The 24,032-nt window shown below is 45.1% G+C and overlaps 1 protein-coding gene across 1 annotated transcript; it reads right to left on the reverse strand.

Annotated features, from left to right (window-relative positions):
* Nucleotides 1-1,055: 1,055 nt before the first annotated feature.
* epn3b (epsin 3b) lies at nucleotides 1,056-22,985 on the reverse strand (the record flags this gene model as incomplete). The annotated part of the gene is made up of 12 exons (XM_083655730.1): nucleotides 1,056-1,378; nucleotides 2,260-2,553; nucleotides 2,810-2,905; nucleotides 9,932-10,111; nucleotides 11,679-11,802; nucleotides 13,684-13,758; nucleotides 16,236-16,354; nucleotides 19,130-19,273; nucleotides 19,386-19,548; nucleotides 19,904-19,987; nucleotides 21,412-21,570; nucleotides 22,917-22,985. 12 exons carry the CDS (start codon nucleotides 22,983-22,985, stop codon nucleotides 1,056-1,058), a joined length of 1,830 nt encoding a protein of 609 aa, XP_083511856.1.
* Between the last annotated feature and the right edge of the window lie 1,047 nt (nucleotides 22,986-24,032).

The following is a 24,032-nucleotide window of genomic DNA, read 5'->3' on the forward strand; positions in this document are numbered from 1 at the left end:
CTAATGCATGACAACTCCATGACATGTAGGAATTTTGCGCGCTTTGCGTGCAAAATTTCGTCATGCAATTGCCCCACCAATTTTATCCAGGCCCACCCAATTTTATCCAGGCCCACCCATAATTGAATTTCTGCCTACACCCCTGCTCCACTGTTTCAAATATGTGTGGTTTACGCTGTTGAGACCTCTCCACTGTTTCAATTGTGCCAAGACAGCTCAAGATACTATTTGACTCATCCGAATAAGAGGATTTATTTTATGGACTCATCTTAAGTGCTCATGAGAAGAAGTTGTGTGTGTATGTGTGTGTGTGTGTGTGTGTTGGTATGTGTGTGTGTGTGTGTGTGTGTGTGTGTGTGTGTGTCAGGGGGAAATGTGTGTGGGGATTTGCATTCATGCTCTCGGTGGTGAAGCAGCAGCAGTAAGGATCCTGGTGAATCTTGGTGGATGCTGGAGGTTACAATCAACAATCAGAGTGTGGCTTCATCCCAATCTTCTAATCTAAAGTAACGCCTCCTGTTCTGTGGTCTACGGGTGTTCCAAGTTTTTGCTGTTGATGGGGAAAGGCATCGAAGAGACTAGTGAGATACACCCTGTTTGTCTGGCGGTGTGTGTGTGTGTGTGTGTGTGTGTGTGTGTGTGCGTGCGCACGTGCGCACACGCATGTTTGGGTCTGTGCATGTGACCATTTGCGCGTGTGCATCCGTGCATGTCTGTGTGCATGTGTGCACCTGAGTGTGTGTGTGTGTCCGTGTGTGTGTGTGTGTGTGTGAGCAAATATGTCTTCAAGAGTTCAAGTCATAGCAGCTGATGTGTCTTTAGACTGACACAAATACATCCAGTCCAAGCTTTATCCACTTCAAGTGTTCACACTGACATCAGACCAAGATCCACAATCCAGCTCCGGCCAGGACAGTCTCACTTGAACTAGTCTCATTCCAATTTCAGATTCTGCTTCAGGCATAGTTTCATCCAAGCCCAAATGATCAGAGTCCATTCCATAGTCTCCCTCTTCAGACCAGACTTAGAAGGAGGAGGCACTGGATGCAGCAGTCTCAGAGGAAAGGATTGTGGCTGTGTGTGTGGTGTGCCTGTGTGTGGGCGCGGGGCGCTGGCCGGGGAGAGAGGGGCAGCAGAGGCTGGGGGAGGTTGGAGGGAAGGTCCAACAGGCCGGGGGGAGGCTGGGTGAGAGAGGAGGGAGGCTGGGTGAGAGAGGAGGGGAGGACAGGCGGCTGGTGGTGCAGAGGGAGGGGCAGCGACGGGCTGTACGAGAGCATGTGGGGGGGCAAGGGGGAGGTGGAGCACGGGCGCATTTGGTTTAGGGTGAGGCGAGGCTGGTCGCAGTGGAACGGGTTGGTGGGAGACGGAGCACTCAGACCTGGAAAGAAAGAGGAGAATGTTAAGTTAAGTTATCCTTCATTTATCCCCTTGGGGAAATTCATCCTCTGCATTTGACCCATCCTCTACTAGGAACCTTCCTAGAACTAGGAGCAGTGGGCAGCCACTGTGCAGCGCCTGGGGACCAACTCCAGTTCTTTTGCCAGTGTCTTGCTCAGGAGCACTGACAGGAGTGTGAACCCTAACATACATGTTTTTCTGATGGTGGGAGGAAACCGGAGCACCTGGAGAAAACCCACACGGACACGGGGAGAACATGCAAACTCCACACAGAAAGGACCTGGGACGGACCAGGGTTCGAACCCGGGACCTTCTTGCTGTGAGGCAACAGCGTTAACCACTGAGCCACCGTGCCGTCCTGAATGTAAGGAAAGAACATGACATTCACTGATTTGTTAGCAGGGAGAATGTTTTCTTAAAGTTCATTTCATTTCAACTCGGAGCACCACTGAGAGAGACCCTCATTTTCGGTGGAGTGGAGTGTAAACATTTGCAAAACAATAAACAAGTTAATAAATACAGAATGAAATATAACGGCGAAATCACATCAAACAATTACTCAATCAGAGCAGGTACAGAAAGATACGTAATGGTCTCTAATGATGGCCTTGAATTGACCAAAGAGACAGGAGAGAGCCTATCTTAAAGGTGTCTTGAAGAATATTCCAGGAATGTGGAGCAGCAAAATGAGAAAGCAGTCTCACCAAATTCTGTGCAAATACGGGGAACCTTAAGAACAAGTCAGTCATTTAGTTCAAGTAATATAAGGACAAGGTCTGATTTAAGAACACAGAGATGTAAGGTGGCAATTTTCGAACAAGCGCATGTTAGCGGTAGTGTAGTAGTGTAACTGTGTGTCACCTGAGAGGAAGGGGTTGTTGTGCATTTTGCTGGGGGCGTTGGGAGGTATCAGAGCATCCAGATTGACCAGCGAGGCCCCAGTGGGTCCCAGAAAGGCCTCTGGGGTCCGACACATCCGCATGGGCGGGGCGCTGAGTGGAGGTGCTAACCGGGTCAGGTCCAACATCTCTGGACTGGCCGACCCACCGCCGTTCACCTGGGCTTTGACTGGAGGCTCCGGCCCAAACGGATCAGGCTCTGCAGCCACTCTGGCAAATGGGTCAGGGTCTGCTGTTGCCCCGAACGGATCTGCATCTGCATCAGGAGAAAATAATGTTGTTAAGGAATTGTTAAGGAATAAGGAGGATGCAATATGAGTTTATACACGGTATTCACAACATCAGTGATATACATTGAATGTATTATTTAATGTTAATGAATCTGATGCCATTGAAGGCTGACACATTATATTGGCTGTAATGTTATTCTCTGTATATCTACCAAGACAAAACCTTTGTCTTATGCAACCTGTATTTGGTGAGAAAGGGTGATTCTGCCTGTTGTGCACTACCTGTGGGACTGACAGGTTGGGGGGAGGAACTTTGCAGAGCTTCCTCTTTAGGCCCCTCCTCTTCCTGTCCAGAGAATGGATCTGTCCCATCAGCACCTGTACGTCAAAATGACTACTGATGAGTACACTACCATACACAGGCGGAAACAAATCAGATAATATTTGTATTTAATTACAGACGGAAACTAAAATGGAATAATACAAATTATAAAACGGCTCTCTGAAATCGAGCAATCTGATTGGCTCACTGCTGTGGTATAATGAGCATATACCACAGTCAATATACCTCAGTTAGAGCCACTCACTGTGTGAAGCAAAAGCGTGAGAGATAATGAGGCGAGCAGTCAAGAGGGGCTCAGTGTCAAACAGCTCACCTCATTTTTTCAACAGTGATTTAAGACATTTTAATAATAACTAGATGGTCTACATTTCCTAACGAAAATGTAATTGTGCTTGCTGTCCTCGCCATGCACCGCCTGGCTTCCAAAGTCCCTGCCCATGGACCTAGGGGGACTAAGTAGTTATGGGGGTGCCTATGTGAGTAAAAGGACTTTGGAGTAGAAGTACTTGGTAGGTGGGGAAGTCAGACTGGTTGTAGCCTACTAGAGAGACACAAAAGGCTAGCCCAATCTCTGCAATCTAAAACTACATTACCTGCAAACTACAGCATCAATAATTACCATGTATTGTAAATGTCTCCAACTGTCTCAAGGAAAATAGGACATGATAACCTCCAGAGAAGTAGTATTCCTTGTAGTGTCATTCATGTTTATGGTTGCGACAACAACTGTTTACAAAACTAGCAGGCTTACCAGAGCTGCAAACACACAAGTGAAAAGCTATCAATGGCTGCATCTAATCAGCCAGTAACTAATGTAGGCTATGTTCCATTATGTTAGTGTAAGAAGTCAAATGTACTGATAATAGTCCCTGGTCACCAAAGTAATGTTACCCTTTTAGTTTTGTTACAGAGTTGCTGATCGGTTGTCATGTGTCCAGTCAGCCAGAGAAGCTGCTTGGGTAGCATGCTAACTAACGCCTAACGCAGTGGTTCTCAACTGGTGTAGCCTCAGGACCCACTATTTTCCTTGTCATGAAGTCGCGACCCAAATTTCAGATTTTTTTTTAAACCACTCAAATTTATTGCACAAAAAATAGCGCATTTATTTAATACACAATGCCTTCATGCACTGTCAAATGAACAAAAAAGTGCAACAGAAGTGCAACTACGGCTAAAAACCAATTGAAATAAGGCAGACTTGAATTACAGGCCTATATGTTTTTAAATTTAAACAAGTCAAACTGGTCATGGTCAGAAAGTCTTATTTGAACTGTATGAAATATGAAATAAAAGGCAGACTTTTCTTGAATCACAGGCAGGCTATATGCTTTTTAGTTAAACTGGTCATAACTTTTAATTAAACTGGGGCCATGCTAATCCAGTTTCAATCATCTGAATTGAACTAAAATTAAATATGAAATGAAAAGGCAGACTTCTCTTGAATTACAGGCAGAGCATATGCTTCAGCTTGTTAAACAAGTGAAACTGGTAAGGCTAACCCAGTTTCAATAATCTGAATTAAAAAAAGAAAAAGAAAAAAGGAAAGTACTGTACTGTAAATGTCCGCAACCCAATCAAAACGGGCCCGCGACGCTACCCACCAGTTGAGAAACGCTGGCCTAACGCTAGCATTAGCTCAATTAGCTTGTTGCAACTAGTCCCAAACATTGATGAACAGTGTGTCCTAACGCCAGGGGGACAAGGTGTTTGTTTTGGCTGGCTGAGGTTAGCCTATAAGGCACAGTTGTTGTGGCTAACAGCCTCCATTCACACTAGGCTATCTCTTCCATTATGTTTTCAAACCCAGCTGGCTGTATAAAATTAACAACCACAAAGTGGTGACACTTACCCATGGGTTCCGTTCATTGTTTTCTGGACATGTTTCCATGCTATAGTAACACAGCAGCTAACAGAACAGACAGGCCTCCCATGCCATACATGAACACAACAGGTTTCCTGCAGGCAGCTGTCAGGGCTGTGAGGGGGCGGGCTCTGGTCGGCCCTGTGAATTTTTTTATTGGTTGGCGACAAGTGACCTAGAAAATCCAAGGAACTCTGATTCACTCTGATTTGCCCTCTCCTGGGGCTCCCACTTGCACCAGGGAGGGAGAGGAATGACTGTAGTAAGTGATGTCATACTTTTACAGATGGAGGAATGACTGTAGTAAGTTATTTCATACTTTTTTTGTCTACATCATTCTCTCTACCCAAGATGCAACACTGCTGCTCAGAGTTGCTCTTAAGCTCTATTTATCTGGTCAAATCTCACCGGATTCCTGTTTCCAGTACACTTTTAGCATTTGGTTTTTTAACAGAGAAGAGTTGGAGCTGCTGAAAACATACAGTATGCAAATGAGAGTGAGACCATGAGTGATATACCCACTGTGATACAAGCATAGGTGTGTCTGTTGTCTGTACAAAGTGTCAAGTGTCATACAAGAAGGAAGGCTGGCCATAATGAGAATGAATCTGCACTTCCTGCCGCCCTTCAAAATAAAACCATTTAGAAGGGACAGGCACTGAATGCTGCTATAGCGCCCCCTAAAGGCTAAATGACAAAATACTTCTGATATAGGCTCAGAGTACATCCCTCCACACCTGTACCAAGTTTGGTTAGCATCGGACGATTTTTGTGAAATAGGCCCCACCCACAGAAGATTGGAAGTGGATTATATCGCAATGGTGTGGTTTTTTTTTAAACTTCCAAATCAGTGTTGTGCAGGACACTCCCAACATGATGTGTGCGTTGGTTTGGTGAAGATTGGACAAAATTTCAAGGAGAAATGGCAAAAAAACGGTTTTGGAAAAAATGCAAAATGGCCGAAAATCTAGTCAGACGGAAATGGGCGTGGCCGAGTTGAGTAGATGCGGGAGGACCCAAGGAATCCAGGGAAAAAAGAATTTTGATGATAAACCCTACGGTTCAAAAGTTATCGAGCAAAAGGTAAGGAGGGCTGTTATAGCGCCACCATATGGTCAATTGGTGAAATTTTTTCGGGGATAGTAAAAGACCCCTCAGTGCACCTCCCTACCAAGTTTCGTAGCTCTAGCTCTTATGGTTTCTGAATTACACCTAATATACTGCAAGATTTTGCAAGATTTTTCCAAACCCCATGCAAGTCAATGGGGAAAAAAATGGCGCTTAATGGCGAATTGCGGCCAAACCGCTTTCACAAACCCTTAGCAAAGTCATAGCACACCTGTCCTCAATAAGCCGGTCATTTTGAGGTCTGGCATGTCTATGTGGCGCAAAAATTGTGGGCGGTGTTACGCGCAGAAGTTTTTTGGCAGATATAATAAGAATAACTAGAAGGTCTACATTTCCTAACGAAAATGTAATTGTGCTTGCAGTCCTCGCCATGCACCGCCTGGCTTGCAAGGTCCCTGCCCATGCAATTAGGGGGACTAATGCTGCCTTCCAGACACCTGGGACGTGGGTGTTTCCCATTGGAAAAGTCCCAGTCCCCACCTTCAACACAACCCTTTGAAACTGGTGGAGCCTGGGCCGGTGGAGGTCAGGAGTTTGGACTTAACGTCCCCAGATCGAGATGATGGCTTGTGAGCTGGAGGTGGATGGATGGAGTCTATGAGTGTGACAGGAGCATCTATGAAAGGAGAGCAGAGCAGTTTTCACCTGTCCACATGCAGCAGCATGACCGAAGCGTCAGATTAGCTCGCGAATAGCGGCCAAACCGCTTGACAAAACCCTTTGCCAAGTCAGAGCATGTCCTCAATGAGCCGCTCATTTTGAGGTATGGCATGTCTATGTCGTGTGAAAGATGTGGGAGTTATTACGCGCCGAACTTTGTGGCAGATATATTCCGGGCCTTGCCCCCCTTAATTTTCCACCCCGAGTCCTACGCCGCCATCCGTGAGTGTTGCCCCCCTTAATTTTCCACCCCGATTCCAACGCCGCCATTCGTGAGTCTCTACGAGTTACGGTTGCGGAGATACGTTGCTGTAGCGCCCCCCATAGGCAAACAATAGCGCCCCCTACACGCCAAATGACACTATCTCTTCTGAAATCAACTCAGAAGTGTCAAGTGTCATACAAGAAGGAAGGCTGGCCATAATGAGAATGAATCCGCACTTCCTGCCGCCCTTCAAAATAAAACAATTTCGAAGGGACAGGCACTGAATGCTGCTATAGCGCCCCCTAAAGGCTAAATGACAAAATACTTCTGATATAGGCTCAGAGTACATCCCTCCACACCTGTACCAAGTTTGGTTAGCATCGGACGATCTTTGTGAAATAGGCCCCACCCACAGAAAGTTGGAAGTCGATTATATGGCAACGGTGCGTTTTTTTCAAAAACTTCCAAATCAGTGTTGTGCAGGACAGTCCCCACATGATGTGTGCGTTGGTTTGGTGAAGATTGGACAGAATTTCAAGGAGAAATGGCAAAAAAACTGTTTTGGACAAAATGCAAAATGGCCGAAAATCTAGTCAGACGGAAATGGGCGTGGCCTAGTTGAGTAGATGCGGGAGGACCCAAGGAATCCAGGGAAAAAATAATTTTGATGATAAACCCTACGGTTCAAAAGTTATCGAGCAAAAGGTAAGGAGGGCTGTTATAGCGCCACCATATGGTCAATTGGTGCAATTTTTTCGGGGATAGTAAAAGACCCCTCAGTGCACCTCCCTACCAAGTTTCGTAGCTCTAGCTCTTATGGTTTCTGAATTACACCTAATTTACTGCAAGATTTTGCAAGATTTTTCCAAACCCCATGCAAGTCAATGGGGAAAAAAATGGCGCTTAATGGCGAATTGCGGCCAAACCGCTTTCACAAACCCTTAGCAAAGTCATAGCACACCTGTCCTCAATAAGCCGGTTATTTTGAGGTCTGGCATGTCTATGTGGCGCAAAAATTGGGGGAGTTATTACGCGCAGAACTTTTTGGCAGATATAAGAATAGGAATAATAAGTATGTGGGATTTCAAGATTGTGCCTTGCTTGTCAGCAAGCACAATAATAATAAGTATGTGGGATTTCAAGATTGTGCCTTGCTTGTCAGCAAGCACAATAATAATAATAATACTTTTCATATTGCCATACTTGGCAACCGTTTTATAAAAGCAATAGATCACTTCAGACCATGATATATGCTTATTATACCACACCTAAGGGTGTGACCGAAGCACGACCCTTAGGTGTGGTATAATAAGCATATACCACGCACGGCCTGTCGTGATCTATTGCTTAATTATATGATTGTGTATGTTCATCTGGCAGGACTCCCTAAAAATACAGGATTTCACCTGGATGGGTGTGGTTAGGGTTAGGGTTAGGGTTAGGGTTTGGCAGGACGTAGCAGTGCACGCTTCGGCGAGCTCCGTGACCATCTCAGCTAAGACCCTGCTTCCGGTTCTAGGCCAATGCGGAAGTACCAAAAAGTTCCTCGAATGGCCACTTGAGGCTGGATGCAAAAGCGAGTCATTCCCCATAAACCCCATATACTCCTATAACATGTTTACAAAAAAAAAATGAAAAATAAATAATTATGGGGGTGAATTTTTATACATGTATAACTCACTCCTTTATGTAGTTTATGGTGGCAAAAATAAGTTTATTGTTTAATTGGATCCCCATTAGCTGTCACACAAGGTGACAGCTACTCTTCCTGGGGCCCACAACAGTATGATTGCATCAAAGTGAATGGGAAAATGACCCTAATTCTCACTCGATTTATTACCTCAGTAAACAACTTTCCTAATGAGTTTATGGTCTCAATCGCTAGTTTCATGATGCTCATTTCGTCAATTATGGCCCCATTTAGAGTAAAACAAACAGACAATAAATCATACTATGTTTTGAGGCGTGATTGACAGGTCGCCTGTCCAGTGATCACAGACCAATAGCAAGCAGTGTTCTATCTCACTCTGTCTGGCAAAAAAGGGAAGAAACGAAAAAAAGATGGCGGCTGGTCACAATGCCATTTCATTGCGTTCTGCGGATCAGTCTGGCCTCCAGCCCGCCCCCAACCAAAGATTTCCCGAAATTACAAAGTGCACAGACCAATCAGGGATCTGCCTCATATTTGACAACGTAGCTGGCCACCAGGGACAGTATTGCGGCTCCCGAGGCAACGAGTGACAACGTTAACGTTAGTAGAGTAATTATTGCAGAAATAAGAGTATGCACCAATGGAGTTTCTTGGCCGAAAAAACATTTTTGCTGTTGGTGAAACTCCTCACGGCCAGGTGAAAAGAAGTGGTTGGTGACTGCACATGTATCGGAGGAAGCATGTGCTAGTTACAGCTCTCCCCAGATTGGCAGAGGGGGTGGAGCCACGACTGGGACAGCAGGGGGAATTGGCCAAGTACAACTGGGGAAAAAACGGGGAGAAATCTGAAAAAAAACTAGATCATTATTATTTTGTGTGTGTGTGTGTGTGTGTGTGTGTGTGTGTGTGTGTGTGTGTGTGTGTGTGTGTGTGTGTAGCAATTACATCTGAACACGTTTTAGTTGTCGCCTACATATTTTCCAGTATCATGGAAATTCATGAAAATCTGTACGGAAGTCTAGTCATGGTTGCAGCTGTTCGTGGGGAAACCAACGAGGGACAATATTGTGACTCAAAAACTTGACCACGTTGGACCGGAAGCGCCCACAGCTGTAATGGCGGCGACTGGTGCCGCTACTTCCGCTACGAGTTTAACAAAGAGGTAACAGACACACAGAGAACAGCGCTGCTGTAGACGACAACGCACGGCAGGCTAGGCGCGCTCAATTCCTAGTCCTCGTAAATCTATGATCACAAAAAAGTTACAAAAAGTTACAATCAGGCGTGAGGTTAGATTAGGATGATAAACAACTGTTTAGGTTAAGGTTTTGCTAGCTTATCCAACAAGTGATGAGACGAACCGATGCGAGCAGACGAGAACGCACATTGGGCACACAATGCTATGTGTGACATCACACAATGCTATGTGTGATGTCACACATAGCTATGTGTGACGCAGGACGTAAGGCACCGCCCCCCCGGGTGAAGTAGCATGTTTTTAGGGAGTTCCTTCATCCAAGCACTTGTGAGGCTGGTTAGTATTTGTAAAAAAGTACCTGTGTGAGAGGGGCTCTCCCACTCATGACTGACAGGGCTGGAGGAGACAGGCCCCGCCTCCCAGGGGTCTGTAGGTGAGTTAGGACTCGGAGATGGAGCCCACGGATTGGACATGTTGGTGGATGTGGGCGGGGCTGTCCAGGGGCTGCCAATCACTGGAGTGCTAGAGTGGACTGTTGCTAAGACAGAGAGACATGATTTGTTTTCAGTGTACACCATTAGTTGCAGTACTGACTTGTTTGCTAGATAAAACACAATTTGGGATGTTTCTTCATAGAACTGTCTAGCCAAAACCATGCTGCGAAAAGATACAGAGGAAGGAAGGGGCTAGCATTATCCTAAATAAAAAGTAGAGACACACACTGCTTAAAGATATTTCCCAGTAGATTTATTCAGACGTTTCGGTCTCACGACCTTCTTCAGACCTTCTTCTGAAGGTCAGAGTCCTCTCGAGCTCTTGCCTCCTTCATTGCTGGCAGCAGTTCAGCACGCTTCTTGCGCAGTTGATCTGAAAAGTCTTCATTTATATACACAGAAGTGTTCTTGAGGTTAGCTCTAGCCCTGGCCATGATAAGTTGTTTGTCTTACCACTACCGGCCTTGGCTTCCCAGCATCACCCCTGAATTTGCCATTCCTGTGTGCACGCTCTATCTCAATAGTGCCCACATCCAGTTTCAGCTTTGAGGTGAACAGCTCTCTGACCTTGGTTTCAGTCTCAGTCCAAGTCTCATCAGCTTTGTCAGCCATGATGCCTTCAATGACTAGATTGTTCCTCCGGGTTTGGTTCTCCAGATAATCCACCCTCTCAGAGTTGTCATTTGAAGGTGATGGCTTAGATTTGATTTCTAGGACCTGTTTTACAAGATCCTTCGCCTCAGCAGAATGCTTGGTCAGATCCTTTTTTATGTCATCAATATCTTTTTGAGAGTATTTCAGACTGATCTTAAGGTCTTGAATCTCAGTCAGCATGGAGTCAACTCTCTTATTTGTCGAATCCAGGATCATTTGAGTAAAAGTACTAAAAGACGCTTCTTGTCTTTTTAGAAGTTCTTCATAAAAGGTTTTCTGTTGTTCCAACATGTCCTTGAGCATATCCATAGTTACAAAATCAGGCTCATCTCCTTGAGTCTTGTTAAGAGTTATTAGTGTGCCTCTTCATCTTCAAATCTGTCAGTATTTTCACTCCAAATCAGCAATTACTTTCAGATATAGTTGGATTGAGGTCTTACCAGGATGTACCGTAAACAGGAGTTACTCCAGGATATACAGGATCCAATATCCAATCCAAATCCAAAAGTGTCCTCTCTGGACAGCCTGCAGCCTGGGCCTGGCCTGGAAGTTAGGCCGCTGCTGCAGCCTGGGCCTGGCCTGGAAGTTAGGCTGCTGCTGCAGCCTGGGCCTGGCCTGATGGTAGCTGGGCTGCTGCTAAACACAGCAGAGGGTGTAGGCTGAGGTAGAGTAAATGATCCACCAGATATCAAAAATGTTGATTACCATCCACAACTTTTGGCTACTTGTCAACTTAATATGTAATAAGATGATGGGTAGCACACTGAATTAAAAACGTTCAAGACTTAAGAACGTAGAAATGCAGTTAAAACAAGTTGGAGGCTCAGGAGCTCAGTAGCTCAGCACATTCACCTGTCTCGTTAATAAGTGTTACTTATGAACGCTAGCACCTTTGATCTGTGCTAGCATTATCCTAGCCTTTAGTGTGTGGATGTTTGTCTATGATGAGCCACCCACCTACAGAGTCCCAAGGATCAGACTTGATGTTGGAGATGGGCTGGGTAGAGTTCCATGGGTCACGAGAGAGAACCGGGGCTCCGGAAGATGGGCCAAATATGTCCACCAAGTCCAGCATGGCTGACTACGGAGGGAAGAAAACACTGTCTGTAAATCTGTACCAAACGTTCCCTCCCCTGCTTTCAAGTTTCCTCGACTGGATCAGAACCAGACAGAACTTATCCAATCCTGTTACAGATCTGTGGAGGGGAGGGAGGGTTTAGGGAACAGTTAAGGTGGTATGTGAGGGATCAGTGTTGATAAACAAATGGCTTACTGGGGGCAACTTTATAATGGGACCCTATGGAGCCAGCCTTGAGTGTCTCACTCTAGCAGGCTGTGCTTTTTACTAAATTCACTTCATTTTAAAAAACTGTGACAGTTCACACAACTTTAACATGACATACATATATTATACATCAGACTCTTGAGCTACTTCTGCTCTCACTCAGAATGACAAAATATAAGTGATGTGATGTATAGTTTTTGAGATATTAACATGTTTGGCACAACTCATACTAGTTAACTGCTGAGGGTTCTGCATTTCCGGGTGGTCGTGATGTCACGCTGATTGGTCCTATAGACTGGCAAAGCCCTGGTTCACACCACAGGCATCTCAGAAGCAGCGCTGAAGCAGCGCTGAAGCAGCGCTTCACCAAAGCTTTGAGCAGGAGCCTTGTCATTCCTGTCAAATTCCTGAAATGTTTGACTCAAATAGAAGTGATGCTACTTCCAGTTATTCAATAATTTATTTAAAATTGACTCAAGTCACACTGACAGTGCTTTACTCAGGTAAAATGAAGGAAAGGTTAGCTCACTCAAAAAGAAAAATATGCACTTTATTTTGAGCAGAAACACTTTTGTATGTTCAACCCCCACCCATCCCCATAAATAATTAGTAATAATAAATAAATAAATAAATAAATAAATAAATAAATAAATAAATAAATTAATTAATAAATTAATTAATAAATAAACGAATAAATGAATAAATGCATGAATAAATAAATACACGAATAAATAAATAAATAAATAAATAAATAAATAAATAAATAAATAAATAAATAAATAAATAAATAAATATGTATGTATTTGTCCTCATGGTTCTGTGGACAGTTCACATGATCACATTAATGTGGAATTCATGTGTATTTTCTGCAAGGCTAATATTAGCCCATACTCTTGTTATGCTGTGGTAACCTAGGAATATAATCTTGCTCTATTGCTGGATCCACTGTAAAGTTTAAACCACCCCTAGATAAGAGCAGATGCTAAATGGCTAAAATGTAAATCACACAAAACAAATCACGGACCAGAAGTTCCACAATAAACAACAGTATGACCAATCACTAGCCATAGAACCTTTACATAAGATAACACTTGACTCTGATTGGCTTGTTGACAGGCCAATGAGTGAGGGAGCTGGTGCGCTATAGGATAAGGAGCATGCTTTCAGGGAAATGCCATGCTGAGCTCAAGGTTAGACAAGACTAGTCATTATCATTCTGCAGACACCTCCTTCTCCCTCTCAGGTCTCTCTACCATTTCTCTCTCTACCCTCACCCCTTATGCTGATCTGCCTTTTCCCCTAGCTTCCGTCCCTATCCCACTGTTGCCACAAATATAAAGTATGCTTGTGCAGTTCACACTATGCAGTATGGAAAAGATTTATTTATTTATTTTATTGAACCTTTATTTAACCAGGCAAGTCATTAAGAACAGATTATTTTATTTACAATGGCGACCTGGTTCCAAACACCTACCAACCCCCCACCCACAAATAGAAATGCATCCTATCTTCTGGCTTGTATTTCATGTTCGTGCGCAAGCTATTGTTCCCTTCTTGAGATTGTAAATTGAAATTGTAAAAAAAAAAAAAAACATCCCCCCCCTTGCCATGCGAAAATTAATACACGCATGCCCCCCCCCCCCCACACACACACACACACGCACACACTACACTCACCTCGCGTGTCCCTGCCTGACTCTCTCTCCTGCTCTCATCCAGGGCCCTCTGTAACAGCGACTCGTCTCCTTGACGACAGGTCCTCTGTAACAGCGACTCGTCTCCTTGACGACAGGTCCTCTGTAACAGCGACTCGTCTCCTTGACGACAGGTCCTCTGTAACAGCGACTCGTCTCCTTGGCGACAGGTCCTCTGTAACAGCGCCTCGTCTCCTTGGCGACAGGCTCTCTGTAACAGCGTCTCGTCTCCTTGGCGACAGGCTCTCTGTAACAGCGCCTCGTCTCCTTGGCGACAGCTCTGATCCTGCAGAGGCGGCATCGTGACATGATCATCAACATCGTTTCCACAGCAATCCTGTGGATGGACGCGCGTGCGTAGACACACACACACACACACACACACACACACACACACACACAACTCTTTGGCTTGGGCGAGCAAAATGACAGCACGGGCGGCTTTTTATGCTGTTGAAATATTTAGTTGACAAACAGCAGAGGCTGGTTTAGTCCAAACAGAGAGAGAAAAAGAGGAGAAATGCAAGAAAGAATTCTTCTGCATTCCTCTGGGGGGTTTAGTGAGACATCAAGACAGCCGGGAGAAGATGATAGTAGATATGACAGTATCAAAGAGAAGATGATAGTAGATAGGACAGTATCAAAGAGAAGATGATAGTAGATATGACAGTATCAAAGAGAAGATGATAGTAGATAGGACAGTATCAAAGAGAAGATGATAGTAGATATGACAACATATCAAAGCAGCTAGAGGAAGAGGAACGGCATGATGAAGAGAACACAAGTGGTCCTTTTAGTTGAACAACCATTAGGAGGAAGGAAGGAAGGGGTCCTGGGGACAGTGGGGAGCGGGAGAAGACGAGGACGGAAGATCTGATGAGAGGCTACGGACAGAAGGAAATCTGAAAGTTAGGAAGGAAAGTCATTAGTTAGATAAAATAATAAATAAAAGAATATAGCCATATTAATGAATACACACACACACACACACACACACACACACACACACACACACACACACACACACAGAGCTGAGATCACAGAGGGTTAATAAGTGTTTGCACAAAATGTTAAAGTGTGAGGCACCTGTGTGTGCGTGTGTGTGTGTGTGTGTGTGTGTGTGTGTGTGTGTGTGTGTGTGTGTGTGTGTGTGTGTGTGCGCGCGCGTGCGTGTGTGTTTGTGTGTGTGCTCGGGCTGGGGATTACTTTAAGGTATCGAGTGAAATAAGCCAGTACCAACTAAGATGGAAATTTCTCGTCAAACAATACCGGCATTCGATCCTTTTTGCACACATCTAGAAAAAAATACTACTACCGTATTTTGCTCACAGCCAATCACCACAATTATTATTTATTGGTATCTGTATCACTTTAAGGTATTGGTACGACTGTTTTTTTTTTTTACAATACCCAGCCCTAGTGTGTGTGTGTGTGTGTGTGTGTGTGTGTGTGTGTGTCTGGGTGTGTGTATGCGCGTGCGTGCGTGCGTGAGTGTGTGTACCTGCTCATGCTCCTTTTTGCTAAGGCTTAAAGCAATCTGTAGTTGTGTATCTTCATCCATCTCTATGGTAACAGGAGTAGGAATGGCTAGCTAGGTGAGGGTGGGTGAATGTTCAGAACGTTTTTAGCAGCATTTCATTATTGGAATCATCAAGAGGAAAGAGAGGGAGGTGGAGGAGAAGTTGACTGTAGAAAAGAAAGGAGTCTGCAGTCTGGAAAGGAGAGGGGCGATTACAGCAGTTACACACTGTCACACTGACTGGAGACAGATAACATAAGGACATGATATACAGTACATCATCACAGCATCTGTGGCCCTGTTCACACCTGGTATTAACATACGTCTTGGGTGATCCGATCACAACTGGACAGCTCTAAGTACAGCTCTAATTTACAGTAAAGTATCAGTTCACACTATAGAAACGTTATAGCTGCAATTATTACTTTTAGAAATTACTGACTTATTCTAGAAACAATATAGGTATTATTGAAATATGGAATGATCATAGAAATGTTATGGTGCAGGAATGATTGAATGAAGCAGTAATGTAGGTTTCTCACCTTGCTATTTGTCACTTTGATCATATTCTGTTCTCTAGGCAGAAATACATCCGGAGGATCGGGAGCAGCGGGAGAGGTATTCTGTTTGCTTTACCGCACCATTGTGACGAAAAAGAGACCTGAGCCAGAAGGCAAAGCTCTGGATCTACCGGTCGATCTTCGTTCCTACCCTCACCTATGGTCACGAAGGATGAGTCATGAACCGAAAGAACAAGATCGCGGAAGTCTATGGTGTTTATGGCGCATGATTATATTGCGATGACGATGAAAATACGATTAATTGTGCAGCCCTAAAAGACACACATAAGAATGTGGCCACATACCCAGACCTGTCCACGGTCCATCGGATCACCCAAGGATCACTGTCTGAACAGGGCTAGTTTGTGTGTGTGTGTGTGTGTGTGTGTGTGTGCGTGCGCGTGTATGTGCGCGTGCGTGCGTACGTGCGCACATGCGTGTGTGTGCATGTTTTACCTTCTGACTCTCCTCCCTACTCATGGCTAGAGCCAGCTGGAGCTGCAGCTCCTCCTCCCCGCTGGTCTGAGGGCGAGCCTGCTCCAGGTCTGAGGCCGCACGGGGCGACGACGACGACGCTGGAGGAAGGAGAGCAAACGACAGAGAGAGGGAGTGGCACAGGTGGGACAGACAGGTAGAAGGAGAGTGAGAGGGAGTGGTGCAGGTGGGACAGACAGGTAGAAGGAGGGTGAGAGGGAGTGGTGCAGGTGGGACAGACAGGTAGAAGGAGAGTGAGAGGGAGTGGTGCAGGTGGGACAGACAGGTAGAAGGAGAGTGAGAGGGAGTGGTGCAGGTGGGACAGACAGGTAGGAGGAGAGTGAGAGTGAGTGGTGCAGGTGGGACAGACAGGTAGAAGGAGAGTGAGAGGGAGTGGTGCAGGTGGGACAGACAGGTAGGAGGAGAGTGAGAGTGAGTGGTGCAGGTGGGACAGACAGGTAGAAGGAGAGTGAGAGGGAGTGGTGCAGGTGGGACAGACAGGTAGAAGGAGAGTGAGAGGGAGTGGTGCAGGTGGGACAGACAGGTAGAAGGAGAGTGAGAGGGAGTGGTGCAGGTGGGACAGACAGGTAGAAGGAGAGTGAGAGGGAGTGGTGCAGGTGGGACAGACAGGTAGAAGGAGAGTGAGAGGGAGTGGTGCAGGTGGGACAGACAGATATTGGGTAAGAAGGAATGGGCAGGATGAGGGAGGGATGTCCAGAGGGACAGAGAGATGGAGGAAAGGAGCTGATTTGAATATGTCCAGGCTTACACTGCACTATTGATCATCTATGTGATGGATCGTTGTCCAGACTGCTGGCCTAGACCACATAATGCATAATACTGGGGCTATGGATCAAACTGAATATGTATATATTTTTAAGTATGCATCTGCTTCTGTTTATTCAAACACGGCCACCACATGAACGGAGACGTTCAGTGCTCTAGATCAGTGGTTCTCTACGTGGGCTCCCCGGGACTACCAGGGCTTGTTGAGGAGGTTCCAGGATGCCCACAGCAAATTGATGAATTGTTAAACTTCATCACCATTATTTCATTTTACAAGATATTAACAACATTTGAGAATGTAGAAAATAACTGTTTTGTTCATAGCTTCGTCGTTATCTCTACTGTTCTCTACCTTCAATACAGACAGTCATGGAATTCTGGGCAAAATCATAACAATAAAAACATTCTCGAATTTGGGTTTGAGAGACAAAGCACGATCTGATTTCACCAAGTAACAGTTGTTCCTCATTTGATTGGTCGCCGCAATTGCTTCTTCCTGAAAAGTCATTTTTTTGATGAAGATTTGGTGAAAAAAGTGCAAGTTAGGGTGTGCTCGGTCCTATGGTTTAATGGGTAAGGTGCTTGCTTTCCCATCTGAGGACTGGGGTTCAAATCCCGGTTGAACAACACACATTTTTATAAAACATTGGGTTTAGGCAAGTACAACAATTTGGTTATGGTCGTGGTTAGATGAGAAAACCCTAACCCTAATCTTAACCACATGTTTTTTATTCGCCGCACGTTTTCAGGAAGAAGCAATTGCGGCGACCAATCAAATGAGTTTGGGGGCGGGGTTTTCCCGGTCCATACCAAAGAGCGTGGAAGGAAAGAGACGACACTCCGAAACAGAATGCGCCTCGCAGTGGTCAGCTGCGGTAGCGCTGACCGCTAAACTTTGGGGATTCACATCTTTTCCGGGCGTACTGCAAATCTTGATTGAAGTGGTGTAGTGCAGGGATGTAAAACAACAACCATATTGTGGAAACTAAGCAAAATGTTTAGTTTTATTTTTTTTATTTTTTTCAAGATAAATAGCTAATGAAAAGGACCGGAGGTTCAACTCCCGTTGAGTTACTGTTTAGAGAGGCTGATTATAGGGGCCAGCGCTACCGCAGCTGACCACTGCGAGGTTCATTTGGCCCTGTCACGTTTCCAAAAATCAAAAATGGCGGAGGCTGCTGGGCGCTGATGTTGCAATGGGGCAATATGGAGCTGCCATTTCTTTCCATAAAAGTTCTTTGTCCATACTAGGAAGAAATGTTGGTCCAGGAACAACTGTTATTGGTGAAATCAGTTCATGCGAGAGACAAAACCTCGTCAAATGGGGGGTCGGTCCACTTAACTTAAAGTCCCTGGAAACCAGAAATATTGTTTTATTATTTAGCATTTTGAGTTCATCACATCACAGGAACCTATGTTAATAAGCCACCAGTCAAATTTGAACGATGATGAACGTCGCAAAGTATATAAATTTAGGTTTGACAGTCATGGCAAAAGTCATGACAATCAATTAGATTTTAGAGTGTATTTTCTCCCGCGGACTGTGTGGGCGTGTCCCGTCTGCAGCAGGTCTTTTCCTCTCTCTCGGAGGAGACCTCTCTCTCCGTAACGGAGAGAGAGAGAGAGAAGGAGAGAGAGAGAGAAGGAAAGAGAGATGGAGTGTGTGTGTGTTCGCGCGTTGCTCGGCGAACACACTCGCCGCTGCGCTGCGAGCGCACAGCGCTACTGTGTGTGTGTCAGTGTGTGTGTGCGCGCGTGCGTGCATGCGTGTCTGTGATTCGATTAAATCTTATGACGTGATAAGATCATGCATTTTAGCACCGCGCACTCCGCTCTCTTCAATGAGGAAATGGAAATCCAGACCTTGTAGAAAAGTGTCGATTTTTGGGGTTAGGGTTGAAAGTAATTCTCTCTCTTTTCTGAGACACGATTACTCACATAAGACCCTAAATTTAATAGTTAGAAGGTTTTTGTGGATTTTGGTTTCCAGGGACTTTAACTGCTCTAGATAAGAGGAGACCTTAGATACCCACTTAATTTAACTTGACTTAACTGCTCTAGATAAGAGGAGACCTTAAAGACCCACTCACAGTTAAAGGAGGATGGAGAGCCTCTTGAGCGGCTGAACTCCTCCCCGTAGAGCACTGCCATGCTAGGCTGGCTGGTTCGCCTGCCGGGGTGGTAAGATGGGGGTACGCCTCCATACACCCCCCCTCCCCCTCCTCCTCCTCCTCCTCCTCCTCCTCCTCCACCTCCTCCTCCTCCCCCTCCCCCCCCCTCCTCCTCCTCCTCCTCCTCCTCCTCCTCCTCCTCCTCCTCCTCCTCCTCCTGCTCCTCCCCCTCCACTGCCTCCCCCAGCCATGCGCTCCTTGGTCTTCAGCGCCTGGCTCCTCTCCTGGCGGAGGCGCTCCTCATCCCGGAGGAGACACACCAGTTGGCGTGCCTTCTCCCTCACGTTGGCCCCCTGGTCTCTGCCGTCACGGTCCACATACTGGAAGTCTCTCAGCGTCTGAGCCGCACAGAGACAAACAACATCATAGTGATGGTGTGGAGGCCATCAGTCATCTTTACTCATTGATGTACAATGGAAGTTTTAGAAGCAGCAGTAAAAACTCATTCATCTAATCCTCTGGCACAATGTGAGATCATCTTTCATCATTTGTGCAGTTATTAATATGTCTGTAAAAAAATGAATGTATATCCATGCATGGGTCATCAAGGTTTTTGGGTGCCTTTCAGTCGTCGCAATATTCCTTCACTCTGAACAAAGTGTTTATTTTTGTTGATTTTGGGTGTGTTTTCCGAGAATTAAATAAAGTTTAGAAGAAAGGAGGGGTTCTGAGGTTCTAGCTGCAGGCCAGTACCTGTATGGTGAATGCGTTTTCACGGCACTGTTGGGCCACTCTCTCTGAGCCCGTCTTCAGCAGGTAGTCCAACAGAGTCAGCGCCTGAAATCAAATCCCAGTTACCACACTGATCTCATTACAGCTCCATTTGAAGCATTTACCTGACACCCTTACAATGAACAGAATAGGAGAGCAAGCTTCCATTTCTAGATAACAAACATTAAACGCAACCTCCAATGAGAAGTGCAGTGAGATATATATATATATATATATATACTGAATATATATATATATATATATATATATATATATATATATATATATATATATATATATATATATATATATATATTATCCCCATAATGGGGATGCATCCTCTGCATTCCTCTGCCTCGCCCTTCCTTCACTACGGGGGCTCAAAAGTCGCTCATCCCGATCGCGACTTTTCTCGTCCCTGGCACCGCAATGGTGGAATGAGCTCCCCCCTATGGTCAGGACGGGCTCCCCCCTATGGTCAGGACGGGCTCCCCCCTATGGTCAGGATGGCCACTTCACTGCCAATCTTTCGGCAAAAACTTAAAACACACCTTTTCAGGCTCCACCTGGCCCCTTCTTGGACTAACATCTTTCTCTCTCAAAAAAAATAAAAAATAAAAAATAAAAATAAAAAGGACTTTCTTGCTGTGAGGCAACACCACTGAGCCACTGTGCTGTCCCTCCTGGTGGGGACAGACAGGCAGGTGTAGAATATAGGGGACAGACAGGCAGGTGTAGAAGAAAGGGGACAGAGAGAAAAAAGAAAAGAGGACAAAAGAGTAGGGAGAAATGTGAAGCTGTTGGAGACAAGTGTTGGAGGACAGAAGACAGCTTTGGAGGGGTAAAGGCTAAATTATGCTCACCCTGCCGTGAAGGGCGCAGGGGTGGAGCGAGGGGCGGGCGCGTCAAATTAGGTAAATTTGTTGGCCGTGGTTATTCGCTACCTCCGTCGGGCGCTCGCCTTGTGCCTGATTTTTTTTCTAACAGCGCGAGCTTCTCTCCAAACATGGCCGCTTTCAAGCCACTGAACCCTGAACACTGAGCTGTGTTTTCGCCACATTTCTTGACCCATGTGGTAGGCTATAAACTTAGATTTGCAACTGTTCGTTTTTAGTCATTTCACCAAGTAAATGTGTTGTGTTGAGAGCATTATTGAGAGAGATTAAAAGCAGCACAGAGTAGTAGGCTATCAGGGCTGAGAAGTAAAAACGGCTTTCAGTAAAAACAAGTTTGGTGAGTCCTTCATGTGCTGATGTGCGGTCGTTTGAGAGTGAAAGCGCACTCAGTACTGCACAGCGCTTCATTGCAACTTTTCACGGGCTGTTCTCACCATTGTACAATACATGCTGATCACTTTCTGAGTATAATGGCATCACCCCCAGCGCGAGGTCTGCACGGTGACTCACGGAGACTCGCGGGGCCCCACCCCCACGGAGCTTTGCTCGAGTATAAGAGCACCTTTAGTCCCTTTCGTTTGCAGATGCGATCACCTTGTAGACGTGTCTCCAGTTCTTGCCGCTGTCATTGAGACGTTTCCAGACCATGCCCATCACCTCAGCAAACGCCACCACGTTGAAGGTCAAGTCTGCGATCTCCGACATGAGTGACGAGGAAGGGCCCCATGGATCGTTAGAGGTGGCCTCACGAACCTGCACATCGCCAGAGGAGGAGCCATGGCTGACATTCATTTCCACATTTGCATTTGATCCTTAACACCTCTGATCTCTTATCCAGAGAGACGTGACATAGGTGCGATGGTAGAATAGGTGACTGGGACTGAACGGGTCAAAGCAACAATTTGTCACTAGAATATGAATCTATGATAGAGAAATGCCCAGTAAAGAAATAAGAGCCAGTAAATGTTCTTTGTTTTGATCTAATATGATAAATCAGCAACATTGAGTAATGGTAAAGGCAATTACCACAGTGGTTCCCAACCTTAGGGTCACGACCCTAAGTGGGGTCGCCTGGAATTAAATTCAGAGTTCTGAGTTTAAAGTGATAATCTCTAAAATTTCAGCTTTGTTCTCTTGGGTCACACCTACTGTATGACGATGAGTGGTAATTGCAGGTGACATCCAAACAGTTGCATTATGTGACATTACTAATGTCACATAATGTCACTTTATACTGCAAAGGGTTCCATCAATGGACCATAGCCTCAATCAACATTGTGAGTGACTCTTAATTTAATTTAATTTTTTTTTAGATGAAAATCTTTGAGATTATAACTTTAAATCAGGATTCTGAGAATAAAGTCAGAATTCTGAGATTAAAGTCAGAATTCTGAGTTACTGTCAGAACTTTGAGAAAATAGTTAGTGTTTTGAGATTAAAGTCAGAATTCTCAGATTAAAGGCAGAATTCTGCGGGGGGAAAGATGCATACTATGTAGGCTCGCTGGCCAGCCTCCTCTCCCTTCTGTCCGAGGAGTCTGGCGCCACAGGTCTCCATAACTGGGATAAACCCTCCCCTGCTCTACTCTGCTCTCCCATTTGAGCGACTGTTTCGGTGGCAGCCGGATGTCCACTCCCGGCTTATTACAAACTCTGTCATTGGCTCCGACCATGTCAATCAGAGCGGCTTCCGCTCCCTCCTCCCTGTGTGTCGCTGTAAATAGTGCCCTGCCGCCACAGTGAAAACAACAACGCTAACTAGGTAGCAAGCTAACGGCTAGCACTGCCGCTAAGCGCCGCCCATCGCAATCCCACTATGGAGACCTGCGGCGCCAGACTCCTCGGACGGAAGGGAGAGGAGGCTGGCCAGCGAGACTACATACTATGTGACATCACTGACAATGTCAATGATGGTTGGGAACCCCTGCTTTACCACATTATCTTAAAATACAGTAAATTAGAAACATTTAAAATGATATATACTCTATATATTTGTATATACCTATTATTATTATTATTATACTATTACACAAATATGCTTTGTATAAAAGCTATTGCATATCAATGACACACGTAGAGAATTAAACAAATGAGTTCTACCTTGATCTCTGCTTCTGAGTAGTTGTGTACAATGTTCTTCACCTGCCGGCGCAGGGCGGAGGTCGTCATGGTGACAGAGGTGGTGGAGTGAATGGAGGGAGAGCAAGTCAACAAAAGCCCCTCAACAGCTGGAGGGAGGAAAGTGGACTGGAGCTGGGATGGAGAGGTAGTGGTGGCAGTGAAGGCTCCTCTCTTCTGTCAGGAGTTACGGACGCCACTGCATGGAAGAGATGAGGGAGGGGAAGTGGGAGGGGTCAAACAAAGACAATTTCAGTTCAGTTATGTGTATAGCCCCTTATCACACAAGCATGCCTCAAAGGGCTTTACTGTACATAGCATCATCAAAGTATAGTAGCCTAGATCATACACACAACATCAGAGATGGGAAGTAACTAAGTACAAATACTTTGTTACCGTACTTATAGGGTTTTCAGGTATCCGTACTTTACAGAGTAGGCTATTTGTTTTTCTGACAACTTCTTACTTTTAACTCCCTAGATTTGAACACAAATATCTGTACTTTCTACTCCTTACATTTTCAAAACAGGCTAGTTACTTTAGTTTTAATGCACAACAGACAAAAACGATAACATTGTTTGTCTGTCTCTGTCGTCTCATGCTCTCCCAGGTTAACGCATTATGTGAATCTTTTTTGTGCGTAAAAATCATATCACACAAGTTATTAATCAAAGTATAGTCTTTATACATCTTAAAACATGTGTAGATGGGATGTTTTAAGTTTAATAGTCTTCAAATTATATTATGACGTGGGTTTCAGTTATCTTTTGCAACGGACAGAAACAGCCGCCCAGTAGAAATACCTTTTATTTGATACTTTATTACATTTCAGAGCCTGTACTTTTTTTTTTTTTTTTTTTTTACTATTACTTGAGTGAACAAGTTGAATCAGTACTTCTACTTTTACCAGTCTTCTACCTGAGTAAAGAAAGTGTGCTACTTTTCCCATCTCTGCACAACATTTTGAGATTATATTGCGAGACTACACAAACACAGCATTTAGACAGTGGGAGGAAACCCACGGAAACATGGGGGGAGAACATGCAAACTACACACAGAAAGGACGGGGGGTTGAGATTCGACCCCACGACCTTCTTG

The sequence above is a fragment of the Poromitra crassiceps genome (genome assembly GCF_964638095.1).
Source record: "Poromitra crassiceps genome assembly, chromosome: 19".
Lineage (NCBI taxonomy): Eukaryota > Metazoa > Chordata > Actinopteri > Beryciformes > Melamphaidae > Poromitra > Poromitra crassiceps.